At 53.0% G+C, this 12,402-nt stretch overlaps 1 protein-coding gene across 1 annotated transcript; it reads left to right on the top strand.

Annotated features, from left to right (window-relative positions):
• The first annotated feature begins 6,110 nt into the window (after window positions 1-6,110).
• Kcns1 (potassium voltage-gated channel modifier subfamily S member 1) lies at window positions 6,111-9,620 on the top strand. The gene is made up of 2 exons (XM_076849224.2): window positions 6,111-7,136; window positions 9,153-9,620. The coding sequence occupies exons 1-2, from the start codon at window positions 6,111-6,113 to the stop codon at window positions 9,618-9,620; spliced, it is 1,494 nt and encodes a 497-aa protein (XP_076705339.1).
• The last annotated feature ends 2,782 nt before the right edge of the window (window positions 9,621-12,402 follow it).

The following is a 12,402-nucleotide window of genomic DNA, read 5'->3' on the forward strand; positions in this document are numbered from 1 at the left end:
GGACGCAGGGCGAGGTCTGGAAGGAGCAGAGAGAGCTCTCTGGGAGTCACTGATTCCATGCAACCTCAGATATTTCTCTACCTCCCTCTGAGCCTTGTTTTCCTCCTCAGTAACTTTAGGGAGTTGATGCAGACAACATGCAGATGACACACTTGCTCACAACTGCCCCTTCCCTCCCCCTGGAGGGGAAGTGGACGTCCCTGTCCCATCGATCTGGGGATTGATAGGAGTGTGTTTGTCTAAGGGGATGGGGTGGAAATGGCAGCCCCTCAGTTTCAAGATGAGGCACTGGCCTTCTTAGAACTCCTACTCTCTGCCATGAGAAGAGTTCACCGAGAAGCCACGGGTCTCGACATCAGAGACACACGGGCAGGCCTGAAGGTGAACAGTCCCAGCCAAGCCTCAAACTTGCACGAGACAGATAAATATTTGTGGTGGGAAGCTGTGGAGGTTCAGGGGCTGCCGGTGATAGATCCTCTGCAGTAAGAGCCTAATGCAGACACCAATTATTAGTGCCCAGTGAATGGCCACCTTGAAGAAGCTGCAGCTTTGAGACAAGTGACTTGCCCAAGGCCCCCAGCTGAGAAGTGGATTAAACTGCCCCAAGTTCCTTTTTGCAGAGCACCCACCAGGTACCAGGCGTCCTTTGATCATCTCATTAAATCCTCACAGCCTTGCCAGGCAGGATGTTCTGTTTCCTCCCATTTCATGTATGAGGAAGACTGAGGCCCAAAGAGATTGACTGGGTCAAGGTCAGAGCCAAACAGTCTGCCCCCAAACCTTGCAGCCTTATTAACTATACTAATTACAGCAGATCTTTGGAGAGTCCCTCCAACTTTAGTAACCCAGCTTTTACATCTGAAAAATGGGGATCACAAAGCAGGTGAAATGAGCAGGCTCCAATCTGGACAGCAGGGACCCAGGCCTGTGGGCACACTGACTTATTGCTTTGCTTTCTTTCCTGAAGGTGATGGGGAGGAGAATTCAGGGGCCCCAACAGGACTCTTGTAGGTGAACTAGCTAAGCCTTGGCTGCGAAGAGCCCCCTGGCTGTCCTGGGGCCCTGAGTTCTGCCTGGGGAGTGTCCGGAAGAGGCAAGTCACAGGCTGTGAGGATGCAGAGCCTGCTCAGCTTCCTGGCTAACACTACCTGTTCCATCAGGTCCGTGTCTTGATCTGTGCAATGTGGCTCCATCTTTGGCTACCAAAGTTCAACTCCTTCAGCTCCAAATCCTGTCTCTCTCCACCATCCTTTGGAAAGCCTCCTGGGAAGCTGCACATCCTGGTCCCTTGTGCAGACTCCAACCTTTCTTTCCTCTCTGCCTCATTCAATAAATGTTTGCTGAGCACCTACTACAGGCTGCAGGCCATGCCTTCCCAGAGCTCAAGCACTAGTGGATGAGACAGAGCCCTGGCTGGAGAAACCTTGGAGGCTACAGAGGCCAGGAGGGGCCTAACTCAGCCCCGAAACCAGAGGAAGCTTCCTAAGGGAGAAGATGGCCTACTGCAAAAAATTAGACTCTTCTCTAGTGAAGCCATTATGAATCCATTTCTGTTCCTAAGTCAAGTACCCTGGGCCAAGAAAGGGCAGTTGCTCTGGGAAGGGAACAGCATGTGCTAATCCTCTGTGCAATTCTCAGAGGGAAGCGTTGTTTCCATTTCACAGAAGAGAAAGATGAGCATCTCAGAGGAGACCCTGCAACACAGGAATTTGGTGGCAGGAATAGGATTAAAGCCCACGGATTTATTACCTATCACAGGGTAACAGGTATCCCCTGTCGTGGGCTTAAAACACCACCCATTTATTATCTCAGTTTCTCCGCTTCATGGGCTGCAGTCAAGGTGTTGGTCAGGGTGGGACTCTCTCCCCAGCCTTGATGAGGCAGAATCTGCTTTCAAGGTTAGGAGGTTGTTGGCAGTTTCAGTTCCTGGAGGACTAATGGCCTGAACATCACATCTCTCACTGGCTGTCGGCTGGAAGTCACCCTCACCTCCTTGCCTGTCCAGCATGGCAACTGGCAACTTGCTTCTCAAAGCCAGCAGAAGTCTCCACCTTAAGCCACCTTATTGTGGAAGTGGCAGGCCACCACCTTTGCCTGTTCTGTTCACTAGAATCACTTGGTACTCAAGTGAGGGGTTCCAGAAGGGCATCCCAGGCGCACATCACTGGGAGACGTGGAAGAAGCTGCCCATCCAGGTCCACTTCACCCCCAAACTGTATTTTCTGCCACATCAAGTTTAATCTGTAGGCAAAACTTTATGGGTTCAGACAGCACCCCTGGCAAGGGACTGAAGGAGTCTGGGGGACCGCTCACCCACGGTATACAAAGGGCATTGATACCCTGTTAGCACAGTGACCCACAAAGCCCCTGTCCCCACTTCCATCACTCACACATGTATCTAAAACTCTGATCACCTCTGGAATGATAAATGGACGTGATCTGGAGATGAAACAGACCAGAGACCTTCTCTGTCTGGTTACAGAATAGGAAGTCAGCAAGCACCATGCTGTGAACTAGCTATGGGACCATGTGGCAAGGATGGTCCACCTCTAGGATCTGAGATGACAGCCGGCAGACCATTAGGAGAAAAAGGAGGATCTTAGTTCTATAACCACAATGAAATGAATTCTGCCAATATGTGAGCTTGGAAGAGACGCTTGAACACAAATGGAAACTTCAACCCTGTCTGACACTTAGCTTCAGCCTGGTAAGACCCTGAGTAGAGAATCCAGCCAAGCTGGGCCCAGACTCCTGACCTAATAAGATGATGATAAATCTGTATTGTTTGAAGCTACTGAAGTTGTGGCCAGTTTTTTGCAAAGTGATAAAAAACAGTTCACCGGGTTTTAAAGACTTAGTACAAAAATGAATATCTCATTAATAATTATGATTTTATATTAAAATTAAATATTCCAGATACATTGGGTTCAAAAAAATATACTATTAAAATAATTTCACCTGTTTCTTTTTACTTCTTAAAAATGTTGCTATTATAAAGATTTAGTTGCATAGGTGGTCCACCTAGTATCTATTGGACAGGGCTGGCATGGGGGACACAGGGGCTGGTCTGACCTTGAGCAAGCCATCATGCTTCTCAAACCTTATAATTCTTCCCTGTGAGACAGGAATAAATAACAGCACCTAACCCACAGGTACATGTGCAGCCTGCATGAGATGAAGCCTGAATTCAGCCCCAAACACGTGCTCAGCCAGTGTGGGTAATTATCATTGTTATTAATGACAGTATTTGTAGTCTTCCATGAACTTGGTTCCTCTCTTCAGCACCCTCTCCCCAACCAGGCACCCAGAAGCCACTCATAGATACTTGAAGATCACACGATGTTTGGGGAGCTCTTTGCCACCCTTCCCCCTGACCCTCACCAGCCCACCCCAAAAGCAGGATCAGGACTCTGTGGGCAGGTGAGGATACTGAGCCTCAGGGACAGAAGGATGCTCACAGCCCACCTGCCTGCAGCCACCACTGCAGCCCCCTCTGGCACAGCTTGGGGCTGGGGGAGATGCAGCCGCCTTCCTCAACTCCTTAAGTCAGATCCCTGCAGTCCGAGCAAGGGCCCAGCGTCACCTGTCAAATGCAGAAGGCGAGAGCCTGTTGTCCCTGCCAAGTTTGTGCCAGGAATAGCTGAGCTAAGTCACCTGAAATATTTCTGGCACATATTAAGCACTCAATTAATCCAACCATTGTTGCTGCCTGTCCTGGGACCGAGGCCGAACCCCCTTTCTAGGTGGATCTCCATCCCCTACATGACCCATCCTTCGCGGACTCCAGATGGGGGGGATGACCGGCTGTTGGGCCCAGACTCCAGACACCCCCACCCCCCACCGAGTCAGGAATAGAAACCACCGCCTCCGGCCGACCGCGGTCTCCCTCCTCCCCGGCAGCAATCGATGCGGCCTCAGCCGCGGGGGACGGAGGAACACAGGCAAGGAGGGGGCCGCGGGGCCTCCGGCTGCAGCCAGGCGGCGAGGCGGCAGGGCCGCTGGGGCACTGACAGCCCGGGCGCCGCCAGCGCCTCCACAGTCTCTGCGCCTTTGGGGACCGTCGCGTCAGGCTCCAGAGAGCGGCTGCCGCAGGTAAGGGGCCCTCTTTGGGAAGGGGCGTGGTCCGAGGAAGGTCTTGGGCTGGGAAAGTGGGCGCTGGGAACTGCCTAGGCTTCCTGGTGCCCCAGACTCTCTAGGACACGGCCCAAAGGGGGACTCGGGCTGGCCCTGCTTGCTCATCTGTAAAATGGGGTTTGAGAACTCCCTGTCGGAGTTGGTGAAGGGATTTCACGGGAGCACTGGGTGTGGAGCTCAGCAAAGTGACCAGCAAGTAATAGGTGTTCCAAGTAAGTGTCCAGAAAGTCTTGAACCAGAAAGATGCGCAGATCTAGTCAGGAAATATTTGTTGAATTAATTATCCCATTTTATAGAGCAAGACAGTGAATTCCATACAGATGAAGGGATTTGCCCCTGACCCTGCATCTAGCTGGTGGTGAAAGTAGATGAGAACTTTTGCCAAACCCAGGCGGAAGAGGTGAGAGTGGAGCTGCAGCACAGGTTTCTTGTGCACCTATTACTGCCAGGGTCTGCACTGCCCACCGACATCTAGCATCATTGTATCCTCATAGCTTCCCATGGAAAGTATGATATTTTCCAGTTTGTAGATGGGAAAACTGAAGCTCAGAGCAGGGAATGGATCTGCTCAAGGTCAAGAGCTAGTAAGTGGCAGACTCAGGTTTGACCTGAGGGAAGGACAAGGGATTAATGTTCATTGAGCACCCACTGTGTTCCAGGGGCTTTGCACACATACTCTGGTAACAGTTCATCCAAAGGGCCATTATCCCCATTCTAGAAATAAGAGAGCAAGCCCAGAGACTGGCCTGAGATTGCACAAGTGCCAGAGGTCAGGGGGGAATCCCAACTCCCTAACACCAAACCCAGGGGGAGTGAAGGACACCCAGGCTCCGGGCTTTGATGCATACTCAACCCCCAGGAAGCCAGCGTGTTTGAACCCACCATGCAAATGAGACAACCAGGGTCAGGAGGTGAGTCCCAGCCATCAATTCCATCAGAGGCAGGAGTCAGTGGGCAGTGAAGGACCTGCCACTTCCTGAGTATCAACTAAGCCAAAGGCTATAATCTACTTTAACCCTTCAGCCATCCTTGGGGGTAGGCATTGCCCATGAAACTGAGACCCGGAGAAGAAACATCTTATTCAAAGCCCCAGGTGCATCAAGGGTGGTTTTGCTGACTCCAGAAGAGGAACAGAGGCAGATAACTTAATAAATCTCTTCTGTGAGCCAGACCCCAAAAAGACATTAAGTCAAGGTAATCATTTTAACCACACTTCCAGGTGGATATTTTTATCTCTATTTGATGAAGGATCAGAAAAGTGATGTAACTTGCCTAAGGTCCCACAAGCGCACCAAGGTTCAACGCTGTCTGCCTTACATGGTCTGACTGGAGATCTCAAATTTAAAACCCTGTGTTGGAATCACTCCCCGGGTTTTTAAGAACTCAGACTGCTGACCCCCTACCCCAGAGTTTCTGATTCAGCAAATCCAGGGTGGGCTGAGACTCTGCATCTCAGATGACGATGATGCTACAAATCCAGGGAACACTTTGAGAATCCTTGGTCTAAACTGATTTTCCTAACAATTCTAGGTGGCAAGCATTACTACTCCTATTTGCGGAGAAGGAAACCGAGGTTCAGAGTGCTGGTGCATCCAGGATCACACTGTAGACCTCTGGTTAGTCCTGGGAAAGAAGACATCCTACGTGAGCGTTCGGCGCATGCCAGACATAATCCTTCAAGGTAGAGCTCCCATTTATTTTCCACAGGAGAAAATGAAATGGGAATGGGGAGGGTCCGTAATCTGTCCAAAGTCCTGCAGCCAGAAGGGTGTGGGATACTCAAACTCAGGCCTGACTTGCGTCCAGAGGACATCTGATGTCTACTGATCTCTAACTGCATACCAGGTTCTTCAATAGGGCCTCCAACACCCCGCCTGGTGGAGGGAGCAGGGGATTTTAACCCAGTCTTCCTGGAAAGGAGGCCCTGGGATCTCTCAGTGCGCCCTCCGGTGTCTGCAGGGCGACCCGCTGTAGCCATGGTGAGCGAGTCCTCGGGGCCTGGCACTGGGGTTCCCTGGCGGAGAAGCGACGAGGCTCTGCGCGTGAACGTAGGCGGCGTGCGGCGGCTGTTGAGCGCGCGCGCCCTGGCGCGCTTCCCGGGCACGCGGCTGGGTCGCCTGCAGGCCGCGGCGTCGGAGGAGCAGGCGCGGCGCCTGTGCGACGACTACGACGCGGTGGCGCGCGAGTTCTACTTCGACCGGCACCCGGGCTTCTTCCTGGGCCTGCTGCACTTCTACCGCACCGGCCGCCTGCACGTGCTCGACGAGCTGTGCGTCTTCGCCTTCGGCCAGGAGGCCGACTACTGGGGCCTGGGCGAGAGCGCGCTGGCCACGTGCTGCCGCGCGCGCTACCTGGAGCGGCGCGTGGCGCGGCCGCGCGCCTGGGATGAGGACAGCGATACGCCGAGCAGTGTGGACCCGTGCCCCGACGAGATCTCGGACGTGCAACGCGAGCTGGCGCGCTATGGCGCGGCGCGCTGCGGTCGCCTGCGCCGCCGCCTCTGGCTCACCATGGAGAACCCGGGCTACTCGCTGCCCAGCAAGCTTTTCAGCTGCGTCTCCATCGGCGTGGTGTTGGCCTCCATCGCCGCCATGTGCATCCACAGCCTGCCGGAGTATCAGGCCCGCGAGGCTGCAGCCGCCGTGGCTGCGGTGGCTGCTGGCCGCAGCACGGAAGAAGTGCGCGATGACCCGGTGTTGCGACGCCTGGAGTACTTCTGCATCGCCTGGTTCAGCTTCGAGGTGTCGTCACGCCTTCTTCTGGCGCCCAGCACGCGCAACTTCTTCTGCCACCCGCTCAACCTCATAGACATCGTGTCGGTGCTGCCCTTCTATCTCACGCTGCTGGCTGGCGCAGCGCTCGGTGGCCGGGGCGGCGGGGGCGGCGAGGAGCTCGGCGACCTGGGCAAGGTGGTGCAGGTTTTCCGCCTCATGCGCATCTTCCGGGTACTGAAATTGGCACGCCACTCCACTGGACTGCGCTCCCTGGGCGCCACGCTCAAGGTAGGCCGGGTTGGGGAAGGGGCAGGTGAGTGTGGGTGAGGGTCAGGTTAACAGGTGAATTTGTAAACCTGCCATGTCCAGGCGCATCCTGAACCGAGATGCCATCCTTTGGGTCAGGCACAGGGCTAGACGTCAAGTGTATGGCTCAATCTAGCCTGACCTTCCCAATGACCCTGAAAGAAAGGGCTTACTGTTATCTTCATACCCGAGGAGAAAACCGAGGTATGTTTTTGCTTTTTACAAACTGGTCACTTTTGATATATCTGCTAAATATCAAATAATACATAGCACAAAAATATGTAAAGCGGGATGCTTTCTGGGTTCTCAGTTAGAGCCTTTCTCCTGGCATTATCAGAAGGCACAGAGTCACAGGTCACCCCTTAGTAGGAAAGTGTAGGAATAGCCCAGGAGCTAAAACAAGCACAGACTCGGCATTCAGTGCCAATTTCACATGCATTACTGGCTCAGTACTTAGTATGGCTTCCTCAGGAAGTTGCTGTCCTTTAGTGTTATTTATTGTTTTTCTTAAATGAAGATGCAAGAATGAAGGGTGGTTTTTTTTAAGCCTGGTTGCACTTTATTGAGCCCCATCTTCATGCACTGGGGATGAAATTAGTCTTGCTGGGAGAGGGAGGCAATGTGAACAGCTTGCACAAGGCTTGGTGAGAGAACAGGGTGCATGCTGGGAGAGGGGACCCAGGGAACAGGGAGCCAAGAAATGAGGTTGATGAGGTAAGCAGGTTCTGAAAAGCATGTCTCTTGGCCCACGATTTTCTACTTTATCTCCAAGGAAGCGTGTGAAGGGTTTAAGCAGGGGCAAGTGCTATCTGTTCTGTGCAGATGTGGAAACTGAGTCTCTAGAAGGTGACAGGACTTGTCAGGAATTCTTCAGTAAGTAAGTGGCAGAGCCCAGAGAATAACCCAACCGTGCCCAACTTCCACATGCTCAATCCTAAAGCACCCTCCACCCTTGTCTTAGGGAAGCCTCTTGCATGCTCTCCTGGCAGAGCAGCCAGGATACTGGGTGCTGGCAGGTGACCTGGGCAGAATCTGCCCATGTACAGAGAATTCTGTTAGCCAGACCCCCTGAGTTCAGCATCTGTCTTGGGAAGATTCTGCCCCTGGGCCCTGCCCTGCCTCCACCATGCCAAGAATCAGGGCTTGAAGCTACTCACTGAAGGGTAATGATCTGGCTGTTAGGGGTCAAGACCCAGGTGTAGGATGTTCCAGATGGAGCTTTACTGCTCCAGGTGAGGCCCAGGCCAGCAACAGCTTTCTCAACACCTGGGAGCTTGCTGGAAAGGCAGACCTGCTAAATTGGGTTCTGCCTTTTAAACTAGGACCCTGAAGGTTCCTCCTCATATTTCAGTTTGAGAGACCTGCTCTAGACTTGGGGCTGGCACTGCTGACATTTGACGTTAGTTCTTTGTGTTATGAGGGTCTGTCTTGTGCTCTGTAGGGGTTTAAGCCCTGGCTTCTACCCATTTGAGGCCAATGGCACATCTGTCCCATTGTGACAACCAAAATATGTCTCCAGACATTGCCAGATGTCCCTTATGGGACAAAATCACCCTGTTTAAGAACCAGTGCCGTAGGGCACCCATGGGTGCTCTAGGGAACTTTTCCTCTCAACTTCCTTGAGGGGCAGGAGTGTTTTTGTATGTCAGAAATGTGTTCTTTGAATCAAAAGTTCATGAAACCAGCTCTGCATTGTGAAGCAGAAACTGTGGTTCTGTTGGTTCGACAGCCATGTAGAAAACACAGCGTTTTTGTCACTGGCCCTTGCCCCCGGAGATCCCTGAGTTAGAAACAGCTTGGCCTTGTGGGCGCCATGGACAGCCTTTGGGCCTGTGTTCTGTCCTGGGGAGCTTCGTGCTTGCTGTAGTTGGAAGATCGTGGTTTGCTCTGTGACTTTGGACCTGCCCCTTCCACTCCCTGGGTCCTAGTTTCCCCATCTGCCTGATATCGGGTCTGAGAGCCCGTCTGGCTGACCCAGGTTCCTGCCTTTTTTTGCAGCACAGCTACCGCGAGGTGGGCATCTTACTGCTGTACCTGGCCGTGGGGGTGTCTGTGTTCTCCGGCGTGGCCTACACAGCTGAGGAGGAGAACGTGGGCTTTGACACCATCCCCGCCTGCTGGTGGTGGGGCACAGTGAGCATGACCACTGTGGGCTACGGGGACGTGGTGCCCGTGACAGTGGCTGGCAAGCTGGCAGCCTCGGGCTGCATCCTTGGTGGCATCCTGGTGGTGGCGCTCCCTATCACCATCATCTTCAACAAGTTCTCCCACTTCTACCGGCGCCAGAAGGCTCTGGAGGCGGCCGTCCGCAACAGCGGTCACCAAGAGTTTGAGGACTTGCTGAGCAGCGTTGACGGGGTGTCAGAGGCATCGCTGGAGACATCCCGAGAGACCTCTCAGGAGGGACGGTCCACAGACCTGGAGATGCAGGCCCCCCGTGAACCTCCAAAATCTCAAAGTTATTAAAACCAGGACTCCGCATCCCCCCTGCACCCCCAAGTCAGCTGAAACAGAGCAGATTGTTCCCTGTGCAAGCTCTTCATGAGAGGGAGCCTCTTGGGACCCTTCACCTGAGAAATGAAACCTGGGCTGCATATCTCCCTCCGAAGGCCCAGGCCAGCACGGTGCCACCTAGATGCTGTGCACCCACAGAGCCACTTGGACACCTTTATTAACCAGCCTCCCCAGCCAGGAAGCAGGCATGAGCCAGAGGATGAAGTGGAAGGATGGGGACGTTCTGAGCACCTCCCCTGCGTTGGCCCAGTTTGTCCCTGTGGTGCGAGATGAGAACTGCCTCACTTCACAGATTAGGAGGCTGAGGTCTGGGGGAGGAGTGTCTTACCCAAATGTGGTGGAGTCAGGTGTGAAGTCTGTGTTCGTGGTCGGCCCCCACAAACGTTTCATCCACCCCACTCCTCTGCTCTCGTGAGGTTTGATGTGATTTTAGGGGGTCTGGGGTTCCCCAGAGTTCATCCATAGGGTGAGAATGCTCTGTCAGGGAGGGAAAGGAACAGATGGGATTTGGAGGCAGGAGACCTGGACCTCAGCTGTGCTTCTTTCCTGGGAGCTGAAGGGACTCAGCTCTTGAATGAGTCCTCGGGGAGGGGAAGGGAACTGCCTCCTAAGCCCAGGTGCAGGATTTGCTGAGCAATACCCTCCCGCCTTTCTTCCCAGGGCAGACTTGAGAGCAAATCTGAAGCGGCCCTGGCCTGAGGCCTGAGGCCTAGACTGAGACCCAGCTGTGGACCTACTGTGAGCCAGCTCCTGGTCCTGGCTCGTGACCCAGGGGGAGATGAAAGCCGAGTGGAGCAGAGGAGGTACAGACTTAAAGCCAGCTTAGCTCTGAAATGTCAGAGGCAGGGCTTCCGTGCATGTCCCCATGCTGACTACAGCTGTCCCCTTCTACCCACCACACACACATCCAGCCCTCCTTGAGAAGCCAGTGGGTAAAAACTTGAGACTCCTGTCTGTCCCAGGGCTAGCTCTGGCCTGTCCTCCTTTGCTGTGGGTAAATCTTTCATATTCCCTTGCCCACTCCTCTCTCCACTTGTGGAGAGAGCTGGGAAGTATTCTCATGGCCCTTTCCACGGACACTGGCTAGAGTGCCATCACTGTACCATCATGGCCACACTGAGCCTCAGGATGGAAGGTATCGTTTGGCTGAACCCAGGCTTGGGGCAGAGGAGGTACTTGGTACATGTTGACCAGACTGACCGATTCCTATAGCCTTTGGACGCCAAGCATTGAGCTGGGAGAAGAAATAGCCAGACAGGGAGAGATTCTGGATGCTCTTGAAAGAGTGTGTGAACAAGACCAAAAAGGAGGCCATTCAACTCTGCTTCCCCTGGCCCTCCTTGATTTTTTTGAGGTTTTAATTTTTATTTATTATTTTGTGGTACTGGGGATTGAATCTAGAGTGTCACACATGCTAGGCAATGCCCTAGCACTGAGCAGTGTCCCTAGTCCTTCTTTTTAAAGAAAGGGTCTTACTAAATGCCTGAGGCTGGCTTATAACTTGTGATCCTTCCGTGTCAGCCTCCTGAGTAGCTGGGATTACAACATGTGCACCATGCCTGGCAGTTTTTGAGAATTTTTTTTTTTTTTTCAGAATGACCTCCTTGTAGGTTCTTCACTCCCTCATTCAACAGATCTTTATAGGAAGAGTCATGAGCTGGGGGCTTTCCATGTGGCATATGGACATATTTTGTTCAGCTGAGATTAATTTTAGCATATTGTAAAAATTTAAATGCCTTTGGGTGAGGCATGCACTCTTCAGTTCCCCATAGCATCTCCCCTCCACCGTGGCCCCATATATGGACACACGTTACCACGAATGTGTCACACCCAGAGTAGCTGATTTACTTTACCCACCTGGCCACTGATTTATTGAGTGCAGTTCAAGTGAGAGAATGATGGACAAAATAGATGTCCCTGTACTCAGGAAGCTATGTGTGCTAGTGGGGGAGACAGACTAATGCAGCAATCACAAACAGACATGGTAGTAGCTCTAAAACTGCAGGGAATTTCAAGCAAGCATAGGTAAAACACAGGGGCATTACCTGAGATCAGCGAAGGCCTTCCCTAGCAGCGATGATCTAGCTGTGATCCAGCCCTCATGACGGTGAATAGCTGGGTTCTGGGGAGGAGTACTCCAAGCCTTGGCGGGGCAGTTGAGAGCTTGTGTGTCTTACAGAGGGCTTGGTACATAGCAGGCCCCCAGCACACAGACCCTGGGTCTCCAGATTGGACCAGGGCAGGAGCTAGGCTAAAGGGCCTCTTGGGAACTCTCCATGTAGGAGCCCCCCTGCACACGTGCCTCAGTGTCTGGGCCCAGCCATGCTCAGGTTGGGGGACAGAGGTTGGAAAGCTTCATGAACTGCTCCTTACGGTCTTGCCTAAGACCCCAAGAATCTGACGGCTTCCAGATTTTCTTACCCCACAAACAAGTCCCTGAAGATGGTGCGGGGATACCTCAGGAACGAAGATTGTGTATTCCTGACATGAGCACAGCAGCAGTGAGCCACTCTGTGGGTCTGTGAAAACCATTATGCAAATAAAGAGCTGTGCCCAGGGACCCGTTTCTGCTTGTCTAGAGCTGGCTTGCTGGTGTGTCCTCTGAGTGACTGGGGAGGGTGGGCAATATGTGGAGTGACTTGGAATCCACATTCCCTGGTTCCTGCCTTGGATTTGGCAGAGGCCTTGGCTGGAGTTCAGTCAGCCAGAACAGGTTGCAAGTGTCAGGAACTCA

Source organism: Callospermophilus lateralis, chromosome 3, assembly GCF_048772815.1.
Source record: "Callospermophilus lateralis isolate mCalLat2 chromosome 3, mCalLat2.hap1, whole genome shotgun sequence".
Lineage (NCBI taxonomy): Eukaryota > Metazoa > Chordata > Mammalia > Rodentia > Sciuridae > Callospermophilus > Callospermophilus lateralis.

What these genes read in the sequence shown, in the direction of transcription:
- Kcns1 (XM_076849224.2), top strand. Translation starts at nt 6,111, where the DNA reads ATGGTGAGCGAGTCCTCGGGGCCTGGCACTGGGGTTCCCTGGCGGAGA. An exon ending in CCCTGGGCGCCACGCTCAAG is followed by an intron (nt 7,137 to 9,152) that starts GTAGGCCGGGTT and finishes CTTTTTTTGCAG; the next exon opens with CACAGCTACCGCGAGGTGGG.